General features: G+C 38.0%; 1 protein-coding gene across 4 annotated transcripts in view; it reads left to right on the forward strand.

The window, feature by feature from the left end:
• Positions 1-2,258: 2,258 nt before the first annotated feature.
• The window catches only part of PTPRZ1 (protein tyrosine phosphatase receptor type Z1), a 195,130-nt gene continuing 172,462 nt past the window's right edge, over positions 2,259-24,926 (forward strand). For all 4 annotated transcript variants that reach the window (XM_003261255.3, XM_030825513.1, XM_004090211.2 and 1 more), the window contains exon 1: positions 2,259-2,691. In XM_003261255.3, coding sequence (XP_003261303.2) covers positions 2,634-2,691 — 58 coding nt within the window. In that variant the 5' untranslated portion in view covers positions 2,259-2,633. The remainder of the gene's footprint in view (positions 2,692-24,926) is intronic.

Below are 24,926 nucleotides of genomic sequence, written 5' to 3' on the forward strand. Positions count from 1 at the left end.
ACCTCAACCTTCTACTCCAACATCCCTCCCGGGGATCATCAGAACCACATTCACTGGTCCTCCAGTCAGTTTCCCACAGCTGTCATTCAGTCTCACAGAATTGGCCTCTATCCTGAATCCCATACAAAGCTCAATAGCAACATGACTACTCCCTCAAGGTGGCTTTTGTGCCTTCCCAGGGAATGACAGTAATATTAACTATCAGAACAAAATTAGTAGAAATCACATATTCCCCTTCCCTTTTTACTAGGGAAACTTATTTCAACAGTGTTGTTGTTTGGTGATCTAATTCAAAAGATTGACAAGTGATGTGATTTTTTTGTCCAGTAAGAGAAAAGTCAGGGTTATGGTGGTGGTTGGATTATTCTTGCAGGCTAGTGGGGTATCCTTGATAATTGGAACCTACTGGAACACCATAATTCTCCTAAGCAAACCAAGCTTCCTCTAAATAGCGGAAGTTCTTAGGAGTTTCTTTTGTGGTCCCTCCTGTGTTGTATTTCACATATAAGCTGCTTCACTGGGAAATCAATGTTTGTCACAGTCTGACCCCACTCAATCTGCTCAAATGTAATTCACACTGTTTTTTTAATAGCATATGACATCTGCTTCTTTCCTTCCTGTCCTCACTAACTTTGACATGATTTTTTTTCCTGCTAGTCTTTCCTGTTTAACTACACAACTCTAGGAAACCTTTCTTGCCTACTCTAGTCAATATTAAATAAAACTGTCTCTGAACTCTCAGTGCACAGTCAGTTTATACACCTGCAAACTTCTTGTAATGCTAGCAAAAAAAGGCCCCCAAATTTTCTTTCTATATGGAAACCCGTATGAGCAGCCATCAATCTCTCCATCATAATTCTTGTAAAAGTTGTAGCATTTCTATTTCTGTTCATGGTAAGAATAAGATCAAGGATCAACTTCTTAATATTGGTATGTGCTTCTGGATAAACACTAAATGGTTTCAAAATCTGTTATGACATGATTACAATCTATTCCTGAAGCAACAGCAAAGTGCCATTAGCTCACACATTTAGCCAAGTGTTCACAGGCTGGGATATTAGCAAGAACTCGTAGTAACACTTGAAATACATTCAGAACCCAATTTTATGTGCAGTAAGTTTTCTTTAAAATTTTTAAAGCTAGAATACTATTTTTGAGACAAGAACAGGACACAGTAGTACACACTGTACAGATACCTACATCAGATTGTTACTAAGAATACATGGGATAATTCCACAACTTGGCTTTCTGTGCCTTAGATGGGGCTCCTAAAAGGCTCTAAAGTGGGTCTCATATACGAAAAACATGTACTAATAGTTAAAGGATATCATATAAATGAAAATCTCATAAATTTTCAGTGTAGAGACTACCACCAATTACCTTCTCATTGTTTCCTTTTGGCTTCAAATTAATTCAACAAACATTCAGGGAACACCTATTGATTTTCTTTTTAAGGCCATTTTGCTAGGATCTGGGGTTATAGTAATAAAGGCAAACTCCCTGCCATCAAGGCGCTCACAGTCTAGTTCTGAACACCACCAAAGAAAAGAGCACATGAAGGTGGCATTTCCAGCTCTAAGGCAGCAGAAGGTATGTATTATACATTTTTTGCATACCCTTCAATCAAGTAATAAAAAATCTTCCCGTTCGACCCTGTGGGAGGAGGCATTTGTGTGGTTCGGTCTGGCGGGACCACCGCCGTGTTGAAAGTTCCCCCAAACAGCTGTACCCAGCACGGCAGTTTCGTTGGGGTCTAGGGAAAGGGCAGGGTCAGACTGGTCACAATCAGGGCTGGAGATTTTTTGGAGTCAACTCTCCCAAAGGCAATGGGGTCTACTACTTTATTAGGAAAATGGAAAGAAAAAAGGGAGGGAAACAATGTACCCAGGCGCCCTCACCACATTCTGATTGGACCCACTTAAGCACCTGCAGAGAACAATAAAATGAAAAAAACTCTTAGAGGTGAAACTCAAAGGTCAACCTCTGGCTGTGCGGGATGTCTGGCCTTCCCTTCCCTTCCCTTCTGAAGTGATGAAGGAGTTCCAATGTTCTGCGAACGTTGGAAACCCCAGCGGATCCCTCTAACTCCAGGGCAGCGAAACCACTGGCAGCGGACAGGGGGAGGATTGTCGCTGTGTGAATTGCTACTCTGGGATCCGGACCCAGAGCGGCAGCCGCACCCCTCCGCCCCCCGCGCGACCCCGGGTCCGCGGCACGCTCCCAGCGGCGCGGTTCTGCGCCCCCGCCCCCTCCAGGAGCCGCGGCGCGCACAGCCCGGCCGGAGCGCGCACCCGGCACTCAGGCTTCGCCGCGCTGGGAGCGCTCAGACCGCGGCCGCCTCAGCCGGCGAAAGAGGCAAAGTCCCGCACGCCGGAGGACATGCGCCTCGGCTAGCGGCCCCGGGCCCCACCACCGTGCGGCTTTCTCCAGATTATTCCTCTCTCGCTGTCTCTGGCTCTCTCTCTCTCTCTCTCTCACACACACACACGCACGCACGCACGCACGCACGATCTCACTTCGATCTATACACTGGAGGATTAAAAACAAACAAACAACATTTCCTTCGCGCCCCCTCCCTCTCCACTCTGAGAAGCAGAGGAGCCGCACGGCGAGGGGCCGCAAACCGTCTGGAAATGCGAACCCTAAAGCGTTTCCTCGCTTACATTCAGCTCCTCTGTGTTTGCCGCCTGGGTGAGTGAGAAGAGCTCGGTGGGGTTTCAGCTCCGGAATCGGTGGGATGAGGGTGGGAGCATTTCAGCGTGTCCGCGACTTGCCCCCGCCGCCATCTAGCCAGGAGGAAAAAGGGACAGGCAACTGGGCTCCCACTGAGCGGGCGGCCGCGCTGTGCAGGCAGCTGCGTGGGATTTGCTCGCCCCCTCCCCGCCCCGCGCCCTCGCCCCTTCCATCGGCCCGCCGGCATTAGTGCCCCGGGCCCCAGGAGACAGAGCTGGGGCTACTCGGATCCCTGCCGCCACCGTTCTTCTCTCCTCCTTTTGCGAAGTGTAGAAATCGCCTTTTAGATATACATAGGAAGATAAATGACCAGAAATACAGCTGTGGTGCGGGGCTGCGTACTGTACTGTCTTTTTTGCTGTTCATTTTGATGCTACAGGTATGATGGGCTTAAATGGAAAGTACACGTGTCTGATGTGAATTGCAGACACACACGCACACCTGAAAGGTAGTAACAGGCACAAGCACCAACCTGACTTTTCAGGGTTTTTTATTACTTTCAATTTAGTCATATTCAAGTCTGGGCAATTACTTACCAAAAAAAAAAAAAGTTCAATCAAAATCTCTAGGTTTTGCCAGTGCCGCCAAAGTCAGAGGAGAGCTGCAGGTTGATATACTTATTTATAGATTTCATTTTTCATCCACACCCTCCAGGTTACATTTAAAACCGAAATTGCATTCTGAAATAGCCAGTTTAAGCATTCGCTTTACCTGCGTTGCAGACTCAAGTTTTCCGGTCATTTTCTAGAAGTGCAAGATTGGACTTTTGCGTTTTATTAAAGAAATGCTTTTTTTCCTTCATGGTTTTCTATCGCGATAGAATATAATGATTGGTTTACGCATTAACCTGAAAGTTACAAAGTATTGTACTTCGCTTTGTGAGTACACATATTTAATTCTTTTCAGAGGCTCCCAATTTTTAAATTTTAGATGATTCATAATAGAGTAGATATTAAGCGTACATTTTCATCCAATAGATGGTGCTGCTCTTGGCACTGTAACCTTTACAAACAGAAATTATTTTTAAGTTCTAATAAATGAGAATTACATTGCAAATATGGTGATAATTCCCCATAGACCCCCACACGCATGGACGTAATTTAAATTTCAAAGGCTTTATGAAAGTTCTCAGGGGTGGTGTGATGCACAGTTGACACATAAGACATGCAGGGGAATCTCTGGTCTCCATTGATTCTAAAACCTTATCGTCAGTTCTGGAGAGGGGAAGACATTTTTAAAAAGTACGTGGTCATCAAACACACACCTGTTGAATTCACATTTCTGTTATAGATCTATTTTAACATTGAAGCCAGGTCCTCTTAGTAGTTAAATTATTTAAGTAAATATCACAATAGCAAGGAAATAAACCAGAGAGTATTGCTTTGTATGTCTTCAAAACCACATGCCCAGAGCATGTTGTGGATCCTTTTGAAAAAAAAAGATAAAATTCACACATTGTACAATTCATCTTTTTAAAATGATCCAGTGGTTTTTAGTATATTCGTGAAGTTGTGCAGCCATCACCACTATCTAATTCCAGAATATTTTAATAACCCCCAAAAGAAACCCCATGTTCCTTAGCAGCCATTCCCCATTCTCCATGACCCCAGCTCCTAGCAACCACTAATCTACTTTCTGTCTCTATAAATTTGCCTATCCTGGACATTTCATATAAATAGAATCATGCAACTTGTGGCCTTTTCTGTCTGTCTTTGTTCACTTGGCATAATATTTCCAGTTTCATCCATGTTATTGTATGTATAAGTACTTCATTCCTTTTTGTGGCTGAGTAATATTCCATTATGTCAATATACTAAATATACCACATTTGCAAAGGTTTTTCTCTGTAAAGCATTATTTGTAGCCTATTTTTGGTTGTATAGTTTTCAGTCTGTTGGACATTTTTTTTAAGTCTTTGGTGCCGTAAAATTTAAGTGTAAAGAATTTAATTAACTTCTAAAGACTATCACAAGCTTATGTAATGCTACTGAATGTAAGCTTGCATTGGAACTCCAAATGAGTTTTGTTGAGACTGGAAGGTGACTACTTTTGTATTCCTCACCATTTTAACAAAGTTGGCCTTTTACACAGTTGCCAACAGGCTGACCTGGAGGCATTGGCGACATCAAGTAACATAAATATCTTGATCTTGGGGCAGCATGTTTTGAAAAAGTGAGGCACATTATCTTCAAATGAAAAAGTTAGGCTCCATTTCAATTATTTTTCACTCAGCACCTACTTCAGTGTGTGTGGATGCATTTACCCTCATCTTCAGTGTTCCTATAGCCAATGAGGTAGCCTGGCATATGTAATAAGTGCTCAGTAAGGGTCTGTCAACTGACTAAGGCTTGCTGTACAGGAGAACAGCTCAATACAATTTGAACATTAGGCTGTTGTTCTTACCATTATCCAGGAACAAGTTGTAGAGTTCACTAAGATATTGATTATTGGCAATTAAGAATGTCTTAGTGATCAGATCATATCATTTTGTATCTAAAATGTCCTGATGTTTTGAACTGGACATAATAGACCAACTGCTTCTTTCAAATAACTTTCCAGACAAAAAAATTATCAGAATACATGAACCAAAACAAATTTTTCTTGACCCACTGAACAGGTATATCTTATGGGAAAAACTACAGTGGCTTTCCTGTAAGGAGGCTTAACCATGAGTCATGGAGGAGAGGTAGATATTTTAAGAGCTTTTAAGGAATAATTTCTTCCAATTAATGAGAGAATTCAGGATCTTTGAATTAAGTGAATTATGGTGCTGCAAGGTACACTAAGTTCAAATGTTTAAGTATTATTATTAAATATGTAATGAATCAGATTCTGAACCTTTTAGTCACATCTTACTGCTTTAAGAGCCACATTAACAATAAATTAAACCCAACTCCTCCGCAAGAATTACCTTCTTAATTTATGCTGGTTATAGAGTCCGTGAAATTCAATATGTTGTGACTCTCAGTTTGGTCTATTTATCCTCTGAAAACAAATTGTAACCACATATAAAAAATATTCATGCCTTTTTCCCAAATAATAACTAGCCTCTATTCAGAAAAGTAATTCCTTTTGATTGCAGAGTTGCAGTTTTCGTTATTTCATTTCTTTCACCTTTTTACATATACTGTGGTTGCTTCCAGTCAGGGAAGTTTGCCAGGAGAAATCATTTCATTGATGAATTCATTTCTACTCTCATGTCTGCACTAGAGATTCAAGATCTTGCTTAAAATTTTATGTTGTGGGAATTTTGCTTCTGGCAAAAAATCAGGTTTTTCTGGAAGCGTGAGCTGCGTTTTCTCATTCCCTTTAACTCCGAAAAGATTTGAGTACTGTCTAATGTGAGAGATTTGCTTGACCACCCATTTGCTGACCGTTCAGACTGTTGCAGGGAAATGGAACCCCCTCAGTCAGGACCAGAAGATCTCAAAGGAAGGCATAATTAAGAAGATGAGCCTGTGTTTCATTTTCAGTTACCATCTACTCAAGTGTCTACTAGGTGTAGTTTCAGCACTGAGCATTTGATGTACATTTTCTCATTTCATTCTCCTCAAAAGCCTTTGATACTGGTGTTTTCATCTTACACCTTTTACAAATGAGGGAACCTGGCACAGAGAACTCAGATAACTTGCCTAACATTACACATCCTGATTCAGCCTGTGTATTCCTTCCCACTCTAGAGCCTGAGGCTTTTCCTCTTTTCCTTCCCAGGATCAATTTGCTGTTTGGCATTCACCAGCTTGCTTACATGTGACGTGATGGTACATTTCACAGTCCCATTTGCTTTTCTGAGGATCCCTTTCATGATTTTGCCCATGTACTCTTGTATTACTTTTTTATCCTTTTTTGAAAATTAAGGTATAATTTACATTTTTACCATTTTGAAAGTTTTCACAAATGCATATGGTCATGTAGCAATCACTGTGATCCAGATACAGAATCGTTCCAGCCATGCTACTTTAACTACTCATTCACTAGATGTTCACTAAGTGCCCGACATCTGCAAGGCACCATGCTAGGCGCTAATAATTCAACCATGCATCAACATACAGAGACTTAAAACTCATGATGCTCACAACCCAGCTAATCTGATTCAATCCCACAATGAAAACTTTCTTTAAATCTTGTTTTAAAGATACTTTTTCTGTTCACAACTAGTTGAAAATAAGTCTTTTCCAAATATCTCTTAATGTGTTGGTTAACTCTCAAATATTTTAAAATGCTTCCTGCTCCATTAAGAATTCCAATGGTAAAAGTCAGAGCCAATTTAAACAAGAGAGAGATATGTGTGTATATACATATATAAATGTAGATATATGCATATACATAAAAGTGTATATATATATATTTATGTGTTTGTGTATATATATATAAAAATATTTAAATTGTATTTCAAATTTTAGTGTCTTATTGAGATTAATTCCTAGAAGTAACTTCAGGTTACAAAAGCAAACCAATTTTTCTCTGTGTTTGCAGTGTCAGAGACATGTATAGCATAATGTATAGAAATTAAAGAGAAAGTATCATATAGCACAACCTTAAAACACTTATATTTTAGAAATGTCCTGTTTAATATTATAGCCACTAGGCAGATGTAGCTATGTAATTTAAAATTTATTAAAATAAAACAATTCAGTTTGCTAATCACACTATCCACATTTCAAGTGCTCAGTAGTCTGTATGGCTAGTGGCAACCGCATGGGACAGTGCAGACATGGAACATCTCCATCTGGGCAGTGTTGTTTTGGAACAACAACAAAAACCGCTGGTAAAATAATGATTGACAGAACTCATGAGGAGTCATCAACTCAACTAGAAAAATTTCTAAAGTCATTGAAATTGTTTGAGGTGTTCATGCATGTGAGTTAGTTATGGTTTGTACTGTGTTAGCCTGCAAACATCCTAGAAACAAGATGGGGCCTTTGGTAGAGCAGCAATAGGTGAAAAGAGTTCAATGGCCACTTTGTAGCCTTTATGGACTGAGGTTGAACAGAAGAGATTAACCGCTGGTTCGGGAGTAAGTGCTCTGCTCCCATAGTACATTTTCCAAAATTTGTTATGTTATCCACTGTATTGTTTTTCAATTTATCTGTCTCCTCGACTTGACTACATTATTTGAGGGTAAAGAATTCATTCTTACATTCATCATTCGTTCATTGTTAAATTCATTCATTGAAGAATTCAATGAAAAATTCAATCAACATTGCATTCTTGAACTTAGCACTTACAGTAGGTGCCAATAAATCTTTAATGTTTAAGGTTATAGAAAGATTGTACAATGAAGCTTCTTAGAAAAAAAAATAGTTGTTTGTTGTTGACACTGGCCAATTTTCACTGGTCTTTCCCTCTTGATTATGATCTCAGTCTGGGAGTAAGGTCAGCATTCACCTTGACCTGTCCATCTTTAATGTCACTTCTGGTACGCGAACTTCACTTTCGTTGATTCTCCCAGAAATACACGTAAGCATGTAAGCATCCTCTATGCGGTTGGAGCTGTCATGAATGTGATTAATGCCTGTACAAGCATCACATAGATCCAGACACTATCTGTGCATGGAAAATAAAGCTCCTGTGATTGATCCTGAATGTGTACTTACAGAAGCAGTCTTGAGTGAGCTTTTAATTCTAGATGAGTTGGCACCAATGAGTTTTGGATACATCCCAGGGGGCCAGAACATGGTCAGCTAGTGTGCCACTTTGTATGTGTACAAGTGCATGTGCCTGTGCTGCTCTGGTTTTGGGGAGGAGAGGGCAATGGGGGATGCAGGATGGTCAGTAATCAGTAAATAAAGTATCTTGAGCCCATGAACACTGTATTTTCAGTCAGCCAAAAGCTATCATATTGGTTTAAGTCTTCTCTAGTCAAGAAGGCCATAAGAGATAATGGCACAAAACAGTTTTGAAAACCAGGCAAATGATGGGAAGTGCAGTTTCATCATATGGATGTACGTGCCTTTGGAGTTTGTCAATAGTTTTATCATTAATCCTAGAGAGGATGTGCTACACAAGTTTAACTCTGCACATAGCAAATATTTGTACTGAGTTGAATTCAAATGGAATGGGGCATGGGATCAGTTAAAAATCTTCACAGAAGTCAAAAGCAGAAAAAAAGGAGACGATCTTTTGTTAGGACATTTGCTTTATTTTCTTCTGAGCCACCTTCCTCCCTTCCTTTTTTCTTTCCTTCCTTCCTTCTATTTTTCCTTCCTTCCCCTTTCCTCCCTTCTTCCCTCCCTTCCTCCTTTTATCCTTCATTCCTTTAATCCCTCCTTCTTTTCTTTTTCTTTTTTTGTTGCTATTTCCTCTTCAGCTTCACTTTCTTTTAGCATGAGTTTAAGATAATTAAATAAACTTAAGTTTGCTCAGCACCTTGATGAAAAGTTTGGTAGGGAAGAGATTAATGCTATTTGAAATCATTAGTTAAAAATATTTTTACTATGTTAATATCATTTGGAGGTCTTTGTAGTTAACATAATTTTTAAAGTATGAGTTGACAGATGTTTCTGCCTAAATATTCCAGTGTGGTAAAATGGGCTCATTGTCTTTGTTTTCCCCTTCTGATATTTGCCCACAGATATTAAAGTAAACTCAGTTATTTTGGGTACTGGTTAATGTGAAGTTTTTGGCCTTATTCAATAAGTACAAGTCAATTTATGTGCACACTAACAGGGGATAGATTTTTTTACAAATTTCCTTGGAACTGTAGTACTTGGGTATTTGGAAATAATTTATTCATTAGTAAGAAAGAAGGATTTTCTGTTAGAATATCCAGAACTATGATGAGAATACAGGTATCTTCCTGTTCTTGGAGAAACATTCTACCCTCTCTCTCTGCCTTCCCCTTTAGCACTTACTGGATAAATTTTCTACTTTTTCACTGTCACTGACTGAACTGCCTATTTCTTGAATCCTAAAGCTCTAATGTATTTACCTAAGGATGGGTCTCACTATGAGCTCCTTTCTCTGAACCGATTAACTCAGTACCTTGAGTAGGAATAAAATAAAATATTGATTTTTAAAATGAGCTCTTTAAGCAGAGATCATGGTAATAACCAGAGTCTTCATTACATGCTTAGAACATGCTGGCCAGATATAAGGAAGTTTCTAGATTTTATAATGATTTTTATTCATATTGTCATCAGATTAAAAATTATTTCTATTATTAAATTTTTACCCACTTGCATTCTGACACATTTTCTTGAATAGGATATGTCAAGGTGGTGTTGTCTCAGCTGCCACGGAGTTGTGCAAAATCATGATCTGCCCAAAGGAGCATAAGGATATCCTTGAGGAGCACGTGGGATATTATTGTCATGTGTGTTTTAGTGCACAAAAACGCTGACAACCATTTATCTAGGTCGATAATTCTCAATCCTGGCTGCATTTTGAACTTACTTGGTGTTATGGACTGAATGTTTGTGTCCTCTCCAAAATTCATGTTGAAGCCCTAACTTGCCATTATGATCGTATTTGGGGATAGGGCCTTTGCAGGGTAATTAGGTCATGAGGGTGAAGCTGTCATTGATGGGTTTAGTGCCTGTGTAAGAAGAGAAAGAGACCAGAGTCCTCTCTCTATTCACCATGTGAAGACACAGCAAGAAGGCAGCCATCTGCAATCCAGAAAGAGAGCCCTCGCCAGGAATCAAATCTGCTGGCCTTTTGATCTTAAACTTCCCAGCCTCCAGATCTGTGAGAAATAAATATCTGTTATGTTAGCCACCCAGTAAATGGTATTTTGTTATAGCAGCCCAAGCTGACTATGCACCTAGGAGACTTTTAAATCATACTGATGCCTGGGCATCAAATCAAGTACTTCATAATGTATGGGTGCTGAGCCCAGACATGGACATTTTCTTAAAACTCTCCAGGTGATTATAGAGCACAGCCTGGGACTCAAACCACAGATCTAGGCCAGGTTCATGACACTACTAATCTTAGTTCATTTTTCTTAAGGTGGAGATATTGGCAGGTTTTATGCTGTCCTAAAACAAATCTAGTGCCACAAGACAAAGGTCCTGGAAATTTTCCCGTCTCTCTCTCTTCTTAAGGCAGTTTCAGTTTCAGAGTAACCCTAGAAGGAGGAGTATGCTCTATGGTGGTTGACCTCATAGTCTTTGAAAGCCAGGGATACTTTAGGAGGCCAGGCAGTCTTGGAGTGGGTCCAAAGATTCAAGTCTATCAGCTGGTAAGAGGATAAATGAACCAGCTTCTGAGATGGGGACTCCAAGTGACATTTATCCAGACACAGTCACATAATATCGTTCATTTCATCAATGATACATATTCTTGTTCTCCATTATTTATTTTCTTTCTCCATGCATAATTTCTTAGAACTTGGCTTTTTGTTTACTGTTATGAAACAGATATTAAGATTTAGCTATTGCTTTTTCATTTTAGCAATTTGTGTTTTTTGTGAAATTATTAATCAGGTATAGGCTATTTCTTTTTACTGTATTTGAAAAGCACCAAAAACTCCATTTAAAAATTAACAATGAACTTTTCTAGGTGCTTCAAATAACTCCTTTAATATACTTATTAGTGATGATGCAAGTACAAATTAATTTAATGAATCGTTTTGGAGCATCTTCCTTGGGATAAATATTCCTCCAGAGAGACTATACTTCTCATGGCCAGCTGAACTTTTACAAGATAGAAAGATGCATACATAAGTATGTCTCATACATGATGGAGTTTCTGGCATATGAGAGTGTGAGCTGTGTGGAGATATATTTAGTCTTAAATTCACCTCTTGGAAGGTTTCTAGTGGGAGATGGGATTGGATATAGACCATTCAGGATAAATGGATAGAGCTTCAGGGGTCACCATGGGACCAGAAAGCATCAGAGGCATTAAGGTTGGCATTCAGAGAAACATGGTCTGAAAGTGAGAACGTGGTAATTGGAGGGAGGGGACAGTGGAAAGAGGAGTATAACAGTCAAAGGTCTCAAATGGTAGGTAGGATTTACAATGGCCAGTTGAAGAGTTTTGAGTTTGAAATCTATTCATTATACAATTGGAAATTACTAAAGGGTTTTGAGCAGTGAAATGACTGGAATAGATCTCTTTATTTTAGGAAGATAACTCAGGTATCAGAGCATAGGATGGATTGAAGCCGAGGGAGACAGGGAATCAGGAAGCTTGGTTAAAAGCCTCTTACACGGTGGCAGTCACAGTGGAAATGTATAGATCATTTGGGATATAATAATATCATCCTCTTTATAGAATTCTTTAATGTTTAACAAGCACTTTCAGATACATTATCTCACTTGATATGAATGTAATTGGTATAATTGGTAGGACATTGTGCCATTCTCTGGAGTGAGTCACTGGTGATCCTTAAGGGAGTGTCTTCTCTGGGAAGGTGAAGATATAGCATGGAACACATGGAATCAGAGAAATATCCAGGAAGGAAATGAGAAGGTAGCAAATACATGCAAGTCCACAGAAGTTGATAACTTGGAGGGAAGAAAGAAGAGAGAAATAGAGGATGGTTGCTTGAAACCTGATTATTTATTGAATGGTGAAATTCTTAAATTTGTTAAGACAAGGCAGTAATTGACTCTAGACATTTTCTCTGAAAGGATTAACTCAGTGCCTTGAGTAGAAATAATAGGAAATAGTGCTGCTAAAAATGATTTTTTTTTTAGAGATTAGAGTCACAACTTAACTAAAACAAGCAAACATTTTTTAAAGGGTGGATTTTAGCATATTTATAGTTTTAGGTTAATCTTATCAAATGCCAGTATGAAAACTACTTACTTCATTCACCTTTCAAACCCTTGTATTTGTCCTTTTTACAGTGAACACATGTACTATTGTGACATTTCAGCCAGCATTCTGCCAGTACACAGGCTTTCTTAACCACAAGTTCAGATTACTTGAAGGCCATCATATTTATGTCCATAAACTAGCATCTTTGTAAATTGCTTACAACTTGTATTTTATATAAAAATGGTGTAATGGAAAATAATGCATAGATTAGGCTTCTCAGAATTTGTTTAAAAATTGACTTGGCAGTTTTTGTTTTTGCTGTTTTTGAGATGGAGTTTCACTCTTGTTGCCCAGGCTGGAGTGCAATGGCGCGATCTCGGCTCACTGCAACCTCCACCTCCTGGGTTCAAGTGATTCTCGTGCCTCAGCCTCCCAAGTATCTGGGATTACAGGTATGAGCCACCATACCCAGCTAATTTTTTATTTTTAGTAGAGACGGGGTTTCTCCATATTGGTCAGGGTGGCCTCTAACTCTCAACCTCAGGTGGTCCACCCTCCTCAGCCTCCCAAAGTGCTGGGATTACAGGTGTGAGCCACTGTGCCTGACCAGTTTTTTCTTTAATTCATGAAAAATACATAGGATTATTTACTCTATATCTCTTCAGATACATTAAGATACATGAATTGGTAAATCAATCATTAAGTTTAGGAAAGAGAGAAGGCGGCAGCTGTCAAGACTGAAATGTAAGCATATTTTTTCCTTATGTAATGAAAAAATATAGACATGTCGTGCTATATACGAGTTGAATGCCAAACTTTTGTCTATTTTAAAAGTATGACTGAATTGATTTTCAATAGAAGTATTTGGTTACTGTAAAGTTTCCTTTGATGGCTTTCAGATGGGGAAATGACATGTAATGGTTTATATATATAAATACATTTATATAAGTATGTTATATGGAAACATATATGTATATGTGCATATATGCATCTATATACACACCTAAATAAGGACACATATAAATGCATATATATATACACAAATGCACGTGTATATTTCATATATATGCATTTTTTTTCCTGCTGCTAAAAACTGATACTGCTTTATTTTGAATGTTAAAAGATTACATCCTTTGGAAACATCATTATGTTTAATTGTAGCATATATCCTGGATATTTTGAGCCTGACATTTTCCTGCCTCCAACATAAAGGACAGAAAGAATGCTGCTTCTTCCTGTGACCTGAATGCACTGTCGGCCCTCTCCAAAGGGTTTGGGCCCAGTTAGAGCAGTGAAACTCAGTTCAGCACATGTTTCTTGAACGTTTACTGTGTATTCCACACTCTCCTTGGTCTTTTTTAATAAATTCTTTTTGTCTTTGAAGAGTTAATCTGGTTACAGATATGAATTGTACCCTGGTGGGAGCATACCAGAAAAGAGAATAATAATGTGAATGCTAGACTATTTGGATGAGATTTTAAGTCTGTGGAAATTCAGAAAAAGGAAAGACAAAGACATGAATTCATTTTTTTTAAAAAAGTCTCTGGGCCGGGCACGGTGGCTTACACTTGTAATCCCAGCACTTTGGGAGGCGAGGTGGGCGGATCACGAGGTCAGGACATCGAGACCACGGTGAAACCCCATCTCTACTAAAAATACAAAAAAAAATTAGCCGGGCGTGGTGGCGGGCGCCTGTAGTCCCAGCTACTCGGAGAGGCTGAGGCAGGAGAATGGCGTGAAACGGGGAGGCAGAGATTGCAGTGAGCCAAGATCGCGCCACTGCACTCCAGCCTGGGCAACAGAGCGAGACTCCGTCTCAAAAATAAAAAATAAAATAAAAAATAAAAAAATAAGTCTCTGAGCATGTGAGCAGCACTTCTTCCTTTTGAACATGGATGGACCATTTGCAGTTGCATTCAGTATTACGAGCCTCCTTTGTGCCCCTCCCCGTCATTTTTGCTACATTCAAAAAACAAAACAATAAGCCTGTATTACTCAGTTATTTGCTTAAAGAGAAGCTTGAATATGGAAGTTTGTTGGTTTTTGTCTCCAAAATGCATTTAGGGTTCCCCAGCATTCCACTTTATCACGTTCAAAATAATTGGGTAAGTAGGAAAAGATATCAGCAAAATGTGTATGTTAAAACACTCTTCTTCTATGTTCTGTTCAACACCTACCACTAGAAAAATGTCACATAATTTCCACAGTTAAGTCTATCCCGACTTGAGCCTTAATTTTTGGTGGTAGCAGCTGCTATTTTGTGACAAAGGTAAACTCTTGTTGCCAAAATTTCCAAGAATGATTTAGGATGCATATGATTTTTGGCCACTCTGGAGAATTTTGAACGTAGATGGCAATGCTGTCTGAAAAATGGATCCCTGTGAAAGAAGCACAAAGAGTGAAATCACATTTAATTAGCCAAGAGTGGCCAGTGTATGTTGCCATTAAATCCTTTAAATTACAGCACATCTGGGCACCGTCCATCCCACAAGAAATTATCCAATGATGCTTCTGTCTTATCTGTGAGTCCAGCTTATTTTCTCCTAACTTATCATTACTTTTTAACTATTCAGTATTCTTGGCATAAGAAATCAAGAAAACACAAGATGTTTCCATGTTTCTCAATAAATTATTCAAAATATTATACCAACCCCTCCCCACCCCCAAAATGGCAAAATGCCCATAAGAAAGTATTTCAATTCCCTATTTGGAAGGAGCTTTTCAAGACATCCTCTTTTACTTCACATTTTAAAATTAGAATTCTATAGCATCTGTCAATTTGGAGAGGGAAAAAAACACTTATAATTTTTACAAACATGACAAGAGTCTAAGTTGTATTAGACTTGATGGCATTCAGGCAAGCAAAGATCAAATATTCAGTCAAATAGTCTCTCTGCTAATGATAATGACATATAAACCCTTTTATGGTGACATGGGTTGGGTCTTCTACTGGCAGAAAAAGTGTATCTTTATGCAATGAGTTCTCCCTCTTAAATACAAGGGGAGTGTTGGTTTTTAAAATGTGAGGCTTTGAGACTGTAGTACACAGTTTGCTGGAGATGTGTTTGGGTGATTGCGCTACTGGGGAAAACGCACTGAAAATAGGTCATTAAGAAAAGATTGATATAGACTTTTTTGTGTGGAAGTAATTATGCTTGATTATTGCAGTCTGTTACAATCCAATATGCCAGACTATGCAGTTTCAGTGAGAAAATATTAATATGTGCACATATAATCCTACCTAGGATCTGTAGACTGGAGTTTAAGTTCCTACTGATTAATCCTCACAGGGTCTTTGTCTGGTATTCACTAATAAAGAATGGAAAGTTTTTTGTATATCATGTATGTTCTTGTTCATTCACTTAAAAATCCCAAACACATATGTTAGTTCATCAAAAACACAGCTGAAACATTCCACTCTATTAAATGTGACACACACGCACACAGACATACACAGCCATTAAAATAACAACAAACCCATCTACTATCAAAGTAGGAAATCTTCACCAGCCTACTTTCTTGCCAAGATGTATACTGTTCAATAAACACTTTATAATTATTACTTATTTGACATAAATTATTGCCTAAGGCCAATGTTAAGAGACTCTTTGCAAGTTTGTAGCCGTGACTATTGAAATGATTTAAGGAATCAGATTATTAGGACTTTCCTTTTATATAATGTGTTTCTGTAATTCTCAGAAAGCAATTCTACAACTGACTTTAATAACAAAACACAATACAGGTATGCCAGGGTCCCCATCCATGGAAACCTTTGAGAAAATAATGAATGAAATTTTGTGTTTTTTCTACTCATCAGGGGAAAGGAACTATAGGTTCTTTTGAGTTTTGATGTCATGTGATACTCTTACCAAAGCATGTAAAGTGCATCAAAACCTGAACTCAAGCTACCTGTCCAGCTTTACTTGAATCTCCACACGTGTGCTCCTTCCCTTTGGCTCAATCTTTTCCTCATCTTGGGGTGGATTTCGACCCCATGCATTCCTGTTGTCTTTTACTTTGTCTGTGAAACTTTCTCTAACACATCATTATCCCCTTCCACAGGAGGGGAAACATCATCTCACCCATGATGGCACAGCACTCACATTGCGTGTCTGTTGTTTCCATGACTGTATCTTCAAGGAGTCTGGTCCCCTCGTGGGATATAGCCACTGGGCTCTAAAGACTTCTTGCTCATATAGTAGGTGCTCAGTAAATATTTGTGGCATAAATGAGTGAAATTACTTCAAAAGTTATCACTTGAAAAATGGAAAATACAATAATTTCTACCCAATCAAATGTTAAACGTTGCTACCACCTCAACTAATTCTGTACCCCCATTTGGCAGAGTAAGCAATTGGAGATCACATTTGCAGCATTTGGAATTAGAATTCAATTCACCCTCAAATTCACTCAATCCCTCTTAATTTTTTTATTTTAAAAAAAGGTAAACAGAAAGTAGGTCAATCAAATCACATTCTCATTTTAACAGGTCCAAGAGTCTATATAGATTTTGAACTGAATTGGCACACAATCATGGACAACTTCCTAAGGGCTTTTACTCATGGCATTCAGAGTTTTAAGAAAGAAAATTAAGTGATTGGAATAGAGTACAATAGTGAATGCAGAAGAAGGGAAGAAAGATGACTGTAGCCAGAAACACGAGAGAAAGAGAACTATAAGTTTCTTTATTCTAAGTAGCGGTGGGAGAATCTACTTTTTGGCCTGCACAGCGGATGCACCATTTCTATGGGTAAGTTTTCCCTATGTTTCCTGTCAAGCCGGGGTTTTAATGAAACAAAAAGATACCGGATCCCTCTCGCTAACACCTCTTCATCCCTCCAACACCCCAGCCAATGCCAGCCAAGAGCATTTCTCTCAGTTCCTTTTATCCCTTTCTACCAAGAACAAGATCTGAGATATGTGAGATCCTGTTTGATTCAAGCTTGGAGAAAGCACTGTATATTTTACAGCCGTTGGTTACCTGTTGCTGTCAATAGCTGTATTGTCAGCATTTTATCATGGAATGCTTTAAAATTTTCGAGCAGCATAAAAGATTTGTAGAGGAAAAGCTATTTTCCTTAGAAATGAGAGACAGTGTTTTTTGATGCTTCAAAGTCTTAAAAAATGTAGGAATATTAGAGTTATGCCTTGCCCTGCTTGGTGGGTTTTGAGTGACATTCTGAGACCATACATTTTGTGTCAAGAATCGGTTTCTCTTCTTTGGGCTGCTGACATTAGAGTATAGATGAAGACTCCCCAGTAAGACAGGTAAAACAGTAAGGGACTGTGAAAAAAATAGATTGTGAAAAATAAAAGTCTATCAAGATGGGGCAAACGTTTAGGGGAATACTATCAAAGGTAGTGTTATGTTCAATAAAAGATGGCTGAAATCGTTATGAGACTAATAGACAAATGGAAATTATTTACACAAACTTCTGTAACTGCCCAGTTCTGTGAAAAACAATAGGAAAATCCAAGTCAGAAAACACTCATCCCTATCAGAATTAGAATTAGGATAATGGATCCACCAAAATATGTGATCGCTTACACTGAAAGAATAGCCCTTACTTTTAACTTAGGGTGAATTTGACTAATATTGAATAATAGGTGATTTAAGAAATTATTTTGAAATGTTTGTTTTAATATGCCAGGACAAAATGTAATCGTTATAATTTAAGAAATACATAATTAAGAGAAAGCAACACATCTGAGGGAAGTAATTACAGGGCTCAGATGTTAATTAAGAGACACTAAAAAACAGACTACTTGTTGAAATACTGATGTTTGGTAGAATATTAGCTATGTTATTAAAAGTTTAAAATCCATTATTTTATTACATAATAGCTAAAAGAAGCAACATTTGATCTAATGAAGAATTGGCAAATAGCTATAAGCAATGATTAAGGCTTCTGTGGGACTTAATTTTGATAAATCAGGTTTTAAAACACGATTATATAGGGAATGAATTAAATTATTGAAATTTTAAAATTATGAGCACAGAAAGGAATTATATAGGTTTAAAATTAATTTTTAAGAATGAATACCTTCATCCCACTTTCAAAAGGCTTTATTTTTTTAAAAAAGTATTTAAAGTGAGGCCTGAGTCAAACATTTCAGTATGAGAAGCCTTGCACAAAATTTAGCTATTGTAGTTATGGTCCTTTGGAGGCAGTATTAATCATAAAACTATGTTTAGTCTTTGTATTAGGATAAGTTTACTTTGGCTTCTGCAGTTTTTGATAAGGATATATCTTCTGTGCAAAAGGAGAAAGGGATGTAAAATACTAGAGAATGTAGACAAAGGTACCATAAATTACTTTGGAAGGACTTCCTGCCATCCTAAAGCAAGGTTTTGTGTGAATGTTTACAGCTATCACATCTCTAGTTACAAAATTCAGGTTTTTTGCATTATATCCATTCATAATTGAAACATTGGTGTTTTATTTCAAATTACTACCTTAGCATATGATAAGTTAATCAGCAAATGTGGTTAAAATAATGGGCGTTTCTTAACATGCTGTTATTTCTACCATTAGAGAAAAATAAAACAAAACCAAAAACTCCTCTCTTGACTTCTGCCACATTTCTCCCCTTCCATTGCCTGCTAAACTTTTGAGAAGAGTTTTCTATAGTCACTATCTATTTTCTCTCCTGTCCTTTGCTCCTGAACTCACTTTAAACAGGGTTCTGCTCCCACCATGCCAAAAAAAAAAAAAAAATACCTTATCAGTCTCACCAGTGCCTTTGACGTTGGTACACCCAATAGTCAGTGTTCTTGGTCCTCACTTTATGGACCTACCAAGAGCTTTCGATTGTTATCATTGTGTCATTCTGGAGATGCTTTGTTCACCTGACTTCCAGGATGCCATACTTTTCTGGCTTTCCTGCCATCTCACTAGCCACATATGTTGTACTCCACTGTCTTCCTCAATCTCTTTTTCTAGTTCCTTCTCATCCCCCCAACTTCTAAACATTGTAGTCCTTAGAGTTCTTCCTTGGGCTACTTCTGTTTTGCATCTACACTATTTGCATGGCTATCTCATCCCTGTATTCTCTACATTGATAACTCCCAAATTTGTCTTTCTAGACCAGAAGTTGTACCTGAACCCCAGTGTCATATATTCAACTATCCATTTAGATATGTAACACAGTTCTCAAACTTGACATGTTCAAACTTGATCTCCTGATCTTCCTCCCATCCCAACTCCTACTTCCCCTGTCTTCTTTATCCCAATAAATAACAACTGCACTCAGTTGTTTAGGACAAAAACCTTGGAGCCACTTTTAATTCTTCCATCTCTCTTACAGCCTACACATAATCTTCCATTGCAAACGTCAGTATTGCCCCTGGGTTACCTTTTCTCATGATCTCCATCCACTGTTACCACCTATCCAAGTTTGCATCACGTCTTCTTGGGTTATTTCACTGGCTTCCCAGCTGGTCTCCCTATTTTGCCACACAAATCAGCCAGGGTGATTTTGTTCAAATATAAGTCAGATCATGTCTCTCTCCAATTTCTTGTTTAACTCAGAATAAAAGCCAAAATCTCTACACATGAAGTGTCCATCAAGCCCCAAATGCTCTGGCCTCCTATTATTTCTCTTTTTATTTTTTTTAAATTATTTTATTATTATTTAGAGACAGATCTCCCTCTGTCACCCAGGCTGGAGTGCAGTGGTATGGTCAGAGCTCACTGTAGCCCTGACCTTCTAAGCTGAAGCAATCCTCCTACCTCAGCCTCCCGAGTAACTGGGACTACAGGCATGTGCTACCATGCCTGGCTATTTTTTTTTTTTTTTTCAAATTTATTGTAGAGACGGAATTTATCTATGTTGCCTGGGCTAGTCTTGACTTCCTGGACCCACGTGAGCCTCCTGCCTCAGCCTCCCAAAGTTTTGGGATTACAAACTTGAGCCACCATGTTTAGCTCTCCTGTTACTTCTTCAGTGACCTCCCACTCCACTCTCCCCTCACTCCCCTCTTCTGGCCTCACTGTCCTCCTAGCCTTTCTGGATCACCAAGGCACACTCTTTTCAAGGCCTTTGTTGTTGCTATTCTCTCCATTTGGAATGCCTTTCTTTTGTAATTATTTATGATCCACTTCCTCACCTCCTTTGGTTTTTGTTCAATGATACTTTTTCACTGAGGACTTCCCTGGACACACTGCAGTGATATTGCAACCACCTCTCTTCTCAAATGTTCTCTGTCTTCCCCTCTTTATTTTTCTCCTTAGTTCTTATCACTCATGCATTTTTCTAAATTATTTTATTCTCTATCTCTTTCCATTGCAATGTAAGCCCCGTGAAGGTTTTTGTGTTCGTTCACCATGGAGCTCCAGACTCTAGCATAATGCCTGGTATATGATAGGTGCTTAGTAAATATTTGTTGAATAAAACAACCTCTTTTTTTTTTTTTTTTTTTTTAGTTTGGTTTTGCTTGAATCCTGTTTGGGCTGATATCACTGCTTCTTTTTTTGGTTTGTATTGTCATATATAACTTGCATTGTCATTTTATTTTTGACATTTTATATAACTTTTTATTAATGTTAAATAAATGAAAACATCATATAATCACATTTTTTGACCTTGTCTGAAATCTTAGTATACTTTTTCAACATTCTTTCTTCATCTTGTTTGATTTTTCATATTTATCCATACGAATTGTGTTACATACTCTCCAGTTTTTGCTTTTCGCATTGTCTAGTCTTTGCATTTATCATTTCTAGGTCACATTTTTAATTATTCTGGACATTAACTAGTAAAATGCCTTAAGTTTTTTTTCTGTCGTTGTCAAAAGTGAAACTGTTTTTTGAGTGCTGCATTACAGCAGAGAAGAAATGCATTACCACCCACCACCAGCAGCCTTCTTCCAGCTCCCTCTAACTTCTCTGTCACTATCATTTAGTATTGTAAATACTAATTTGTTATTTTAAATACAGAATGTTCTTAAGTTTTTTTGATTTTTATATTTTCTTTGGATAGTCATACAGCAGCCAGCCTAACAAAAATTATTTGTATTTTTTATGTCTTAGAGCTTATAGTTTGTTGCTTTATACCATAATTTTAGCATTTGGGGTTGGGCTGTTCCTTGACGTAATTGTTTAAAGTGTTGTTAGATAACTTGTTTTCTGTGTAAGACATATATGTTATGTCTTTTTTCTCTTCACATGTTCAAGACAACCTGGATGCAAATAAAATTATTGGGTTACAACCTTTTTTCTTACAAAACATATGGTCCCTGCTTTTTTATGTCATGGCATTTAGTGTTACTGAGAAAAGAACAGAAAGTTCCACCTCAAGGTCACTTCTTTTATGCCAGATTTGGCATATTTAATGGCTGCAAGAGGAGGTGGGGTGGTGGGATAGGAAATCTTCAAAACTTAGTACCTGCCTGGTAAAAGGAAGAGACACAGAATTCTGATTAGTTGAGGTATTAGACCATAAGAGTATTTTAATTTTCTCTCCATCATCAAAATAATTAAATATATTAAAAATTATGTATTTGAATCTTTATTTTTTATTTTTTTATTATACTTTAGGTTTTAGGGTACATGTGCACAATGTGCAGGTTTGTTACATATGTATCCATGTGCCATGTTGATTTCCTGCATCCATTAACTCATCATTTAGCATTAGGTATATCTCCTAATGATGTCCCTCCCCCCTCCCCCCATCCCACAACAGTCCCCGGAGTGTGATGTTCCCCTTCCTGTGTCCATGAGTTCTCATTGTTCAATTCCCACCTATGAGTGAGAACATGCGGTATTTGGTTTTTTGTCCTTGCGATAGTTTGCTGAGAATGATGTTTTCCAGTTTCATCCATGTCCCTACAAAGGACATGGACTCATCATTTTTTATGGCTGCATAGTATTCCATGGTGTATATGTGCCACATTTTCTTAATCCAGTCTATCATTGTTGGACATTTGGGTTGGTTCCAACTCTTTGCTATTGTGAATAGTGCCGCAATAAACATACATGTGCATGTGTCTTTATAGCAGCATGATTTACAGTCCTTTGGGTATATACCCAGTAATGGGATGGCTGGGTCAAATGGTATTTCTAGTTCGAGATCCCTGAGGAATCGCCACACTGACTTCCACAATGGTTGAACTAGTTTACAGTCCCACCAACAGTGTAAAAGTGTTTCTATTTCTCCACATCCTCTCCAGCACCTGTTGTTTCCTGACTTTTTAATGATGGCCATTCTAACTGGTGTGAGATGGTATCTCACTGTGGTTTTGATTTGCATTTCTCTGATGGCCAGTGATGATGAGCATTTCTTCATGTGTTTTTTGGCTGCATAAATGTCTTCTTTTGAGAAGTGTCTGTTCATGTCCTTCGCCCACTTTTTGATGGGGTTGTTTGTTTTTTTCTTGTAAATTTGTTGGAGTTCATTGTAGATTCTGGATATTAGCCCTTTGTCAGATGAGTAGACTGCAAAAATTTTCTCCCATTCTGTAGGTTGCCTATTCACTCTGATGGTAGTTTCTTTTGCTGTGCAGAAGCTCTTTAGTTTAATTAGATCCCATTTGTCAATTTTGGCTTTTGTTGCCATTGCTTTTGGTGTTTTAGACATGAAGTCCTTGCCCACGCCTATGTCCTGAATGATATTGCCTAGGTTTTCTTGTAGGATTTTAATGGTTTTAGGTCTAACATTTAAGTCTTTAATCCATCTTGAATTAATTTTTGTATAAGGTGTAAGGAAGGGATCCAGTTTCAGCTTTCTACATATGGCTAGCCAGTTTTCCCAGCACCATTTATTAAATAGGGAATCCTTTCCCCATTTCTTGTTTCTGTCAGGTTTGTCAAAGATCAGATAGTTGTAGATATGTGGCATCATTTCTGAGGGCTCTGTTCTGTTCCATTGATCTATGTCTCTGTTGTGGTCCCAGTACCACGCTGTTCTGGTTACTGTAGCCTTGTAGTATAGTTTGAAGTCAGGTAGCGTGATGCCTCCAGCTTTGTTCTTTTGGCTTAGGATTGACTTGGCGATGCGGGCTCTTTTTTGGTTCCATATGAACTTTAAAGTATGTAACAAGATTATTCACAAGTATTAAATTTGACTTTTCAATTTCACCATTTAAAGGGCAAAGTCATTCTGCCTGATATATCTTAGAGTTCTTCAAGCATCTCATATATATATATATATATATATATGTAATGTTTATATAAATGTGTTGCAGTGACTCTTAAGAAAATAATCAATTCTCCATAATAAGGCAGTTGGAATTTACCTGAAAATAAAGATAATATATCAAGACTTAGCAATATGCTAGCTTTTCAACCATATATATCATTTTCTGCATGGTAGTGGGTATCTTTGTTTTTTTGAAAAATATTTTCGTGATTAGAAAATTATACACAATCATTGCAAATATTCAGAAATAACATAAAATATATAAAAATAAAATTTATCCACAATTCCATCAGAGATACAAACTTTTAACATTTTATTTAACTTCTTTCCTGGCATTTTTCTACATGCACATACATACAGACAGAGAGGCAGGAAGGAGGGAGGGGGAGAGAGAGGAAGAGAAAGGTGTACATTTTTAACAATGATTGCCCTATACAAATGGCTTGGTGATCTGCCTTTTGAATGTAAAATATTCTGAAACTTTGTCATGTCGTTAAACATCATTTTTAGTCACTGTATCAGTTAGAATATAGTTTGATTGCATGCCCAAAAAAAAACCCCAAATGGCTGTGTGGTTCAAACAAGAATAGGTTTGTTTCTCTTTTCTTTTCCTTGTCAGTCCAGACTGGTGGGCCTCTCTTTTACAAAGTCAGTCAAGATGGTTTGCACCGTGGTGTCGACATCCAAGATTCTTTTACCTTGTTCCACTGTCTTGGAAGTATTACGATCTTCCATATTTCCTGGTTAGTTCACAATCCTGTCAGTATTCTGTCAAGTGAAATGGAGAAATGGGGAAATGGCAAAGCCTGTGTATTCCCTTTACAGATACAATGCAGAAATTGCACTCTTCAGTTTGCCAGAACTTAGCCGCAAGTCCACAAAGAATACTGGAAAATTTAGCATTTATTCTGGATGGCCAGGTGCTCAGCTAAACAATTTGTGACTGTAGAAAAAGGGGGAAATGGTTATTGGGGAGCAATTAGCAATCACTGTCAAACTAGTATTTCATTAACATATGTTTTGACAGTTTTTTTTTCTGTTATTCACAATGCATTCATGAATGTTCTTACATTTGGTTCCCCTGTAACAACTTCTTAATGATAGCCAAGATTTCCTAAGTATTTATAGGGTTCCAGATAGTATTTTAATTATCTTGTATATATTTTTTCAACTGAATATAATGATATTATTAGGTAGCTACACTTCTTTATCCTCTTTCAGGGATATGACTGAGGAAGTCTAGACTTACAATAGGTTAAATGAGAAAGTGTTGAACAACCCGATCGTGTGCACAGGGCTAGTAAATGGTTGATTGACATGAGACTCAGATCTATGTCTGAATT

Source organism: Nomascus leucogenys, chromosome 13 (assembly GCF_006542625.1).
Source record: "Nomascus leucogenys isolate Asia chromosome 13, Asia_NLE_v1, whole genome shotgun sequence".
Taxonomy (NCBI): domain Eukaryota; kingdom Metazoa; phylum Chordata; class Mammalia; order Primates; family Hylobatidae; genus Nomascus; species Nomascus leucogenys.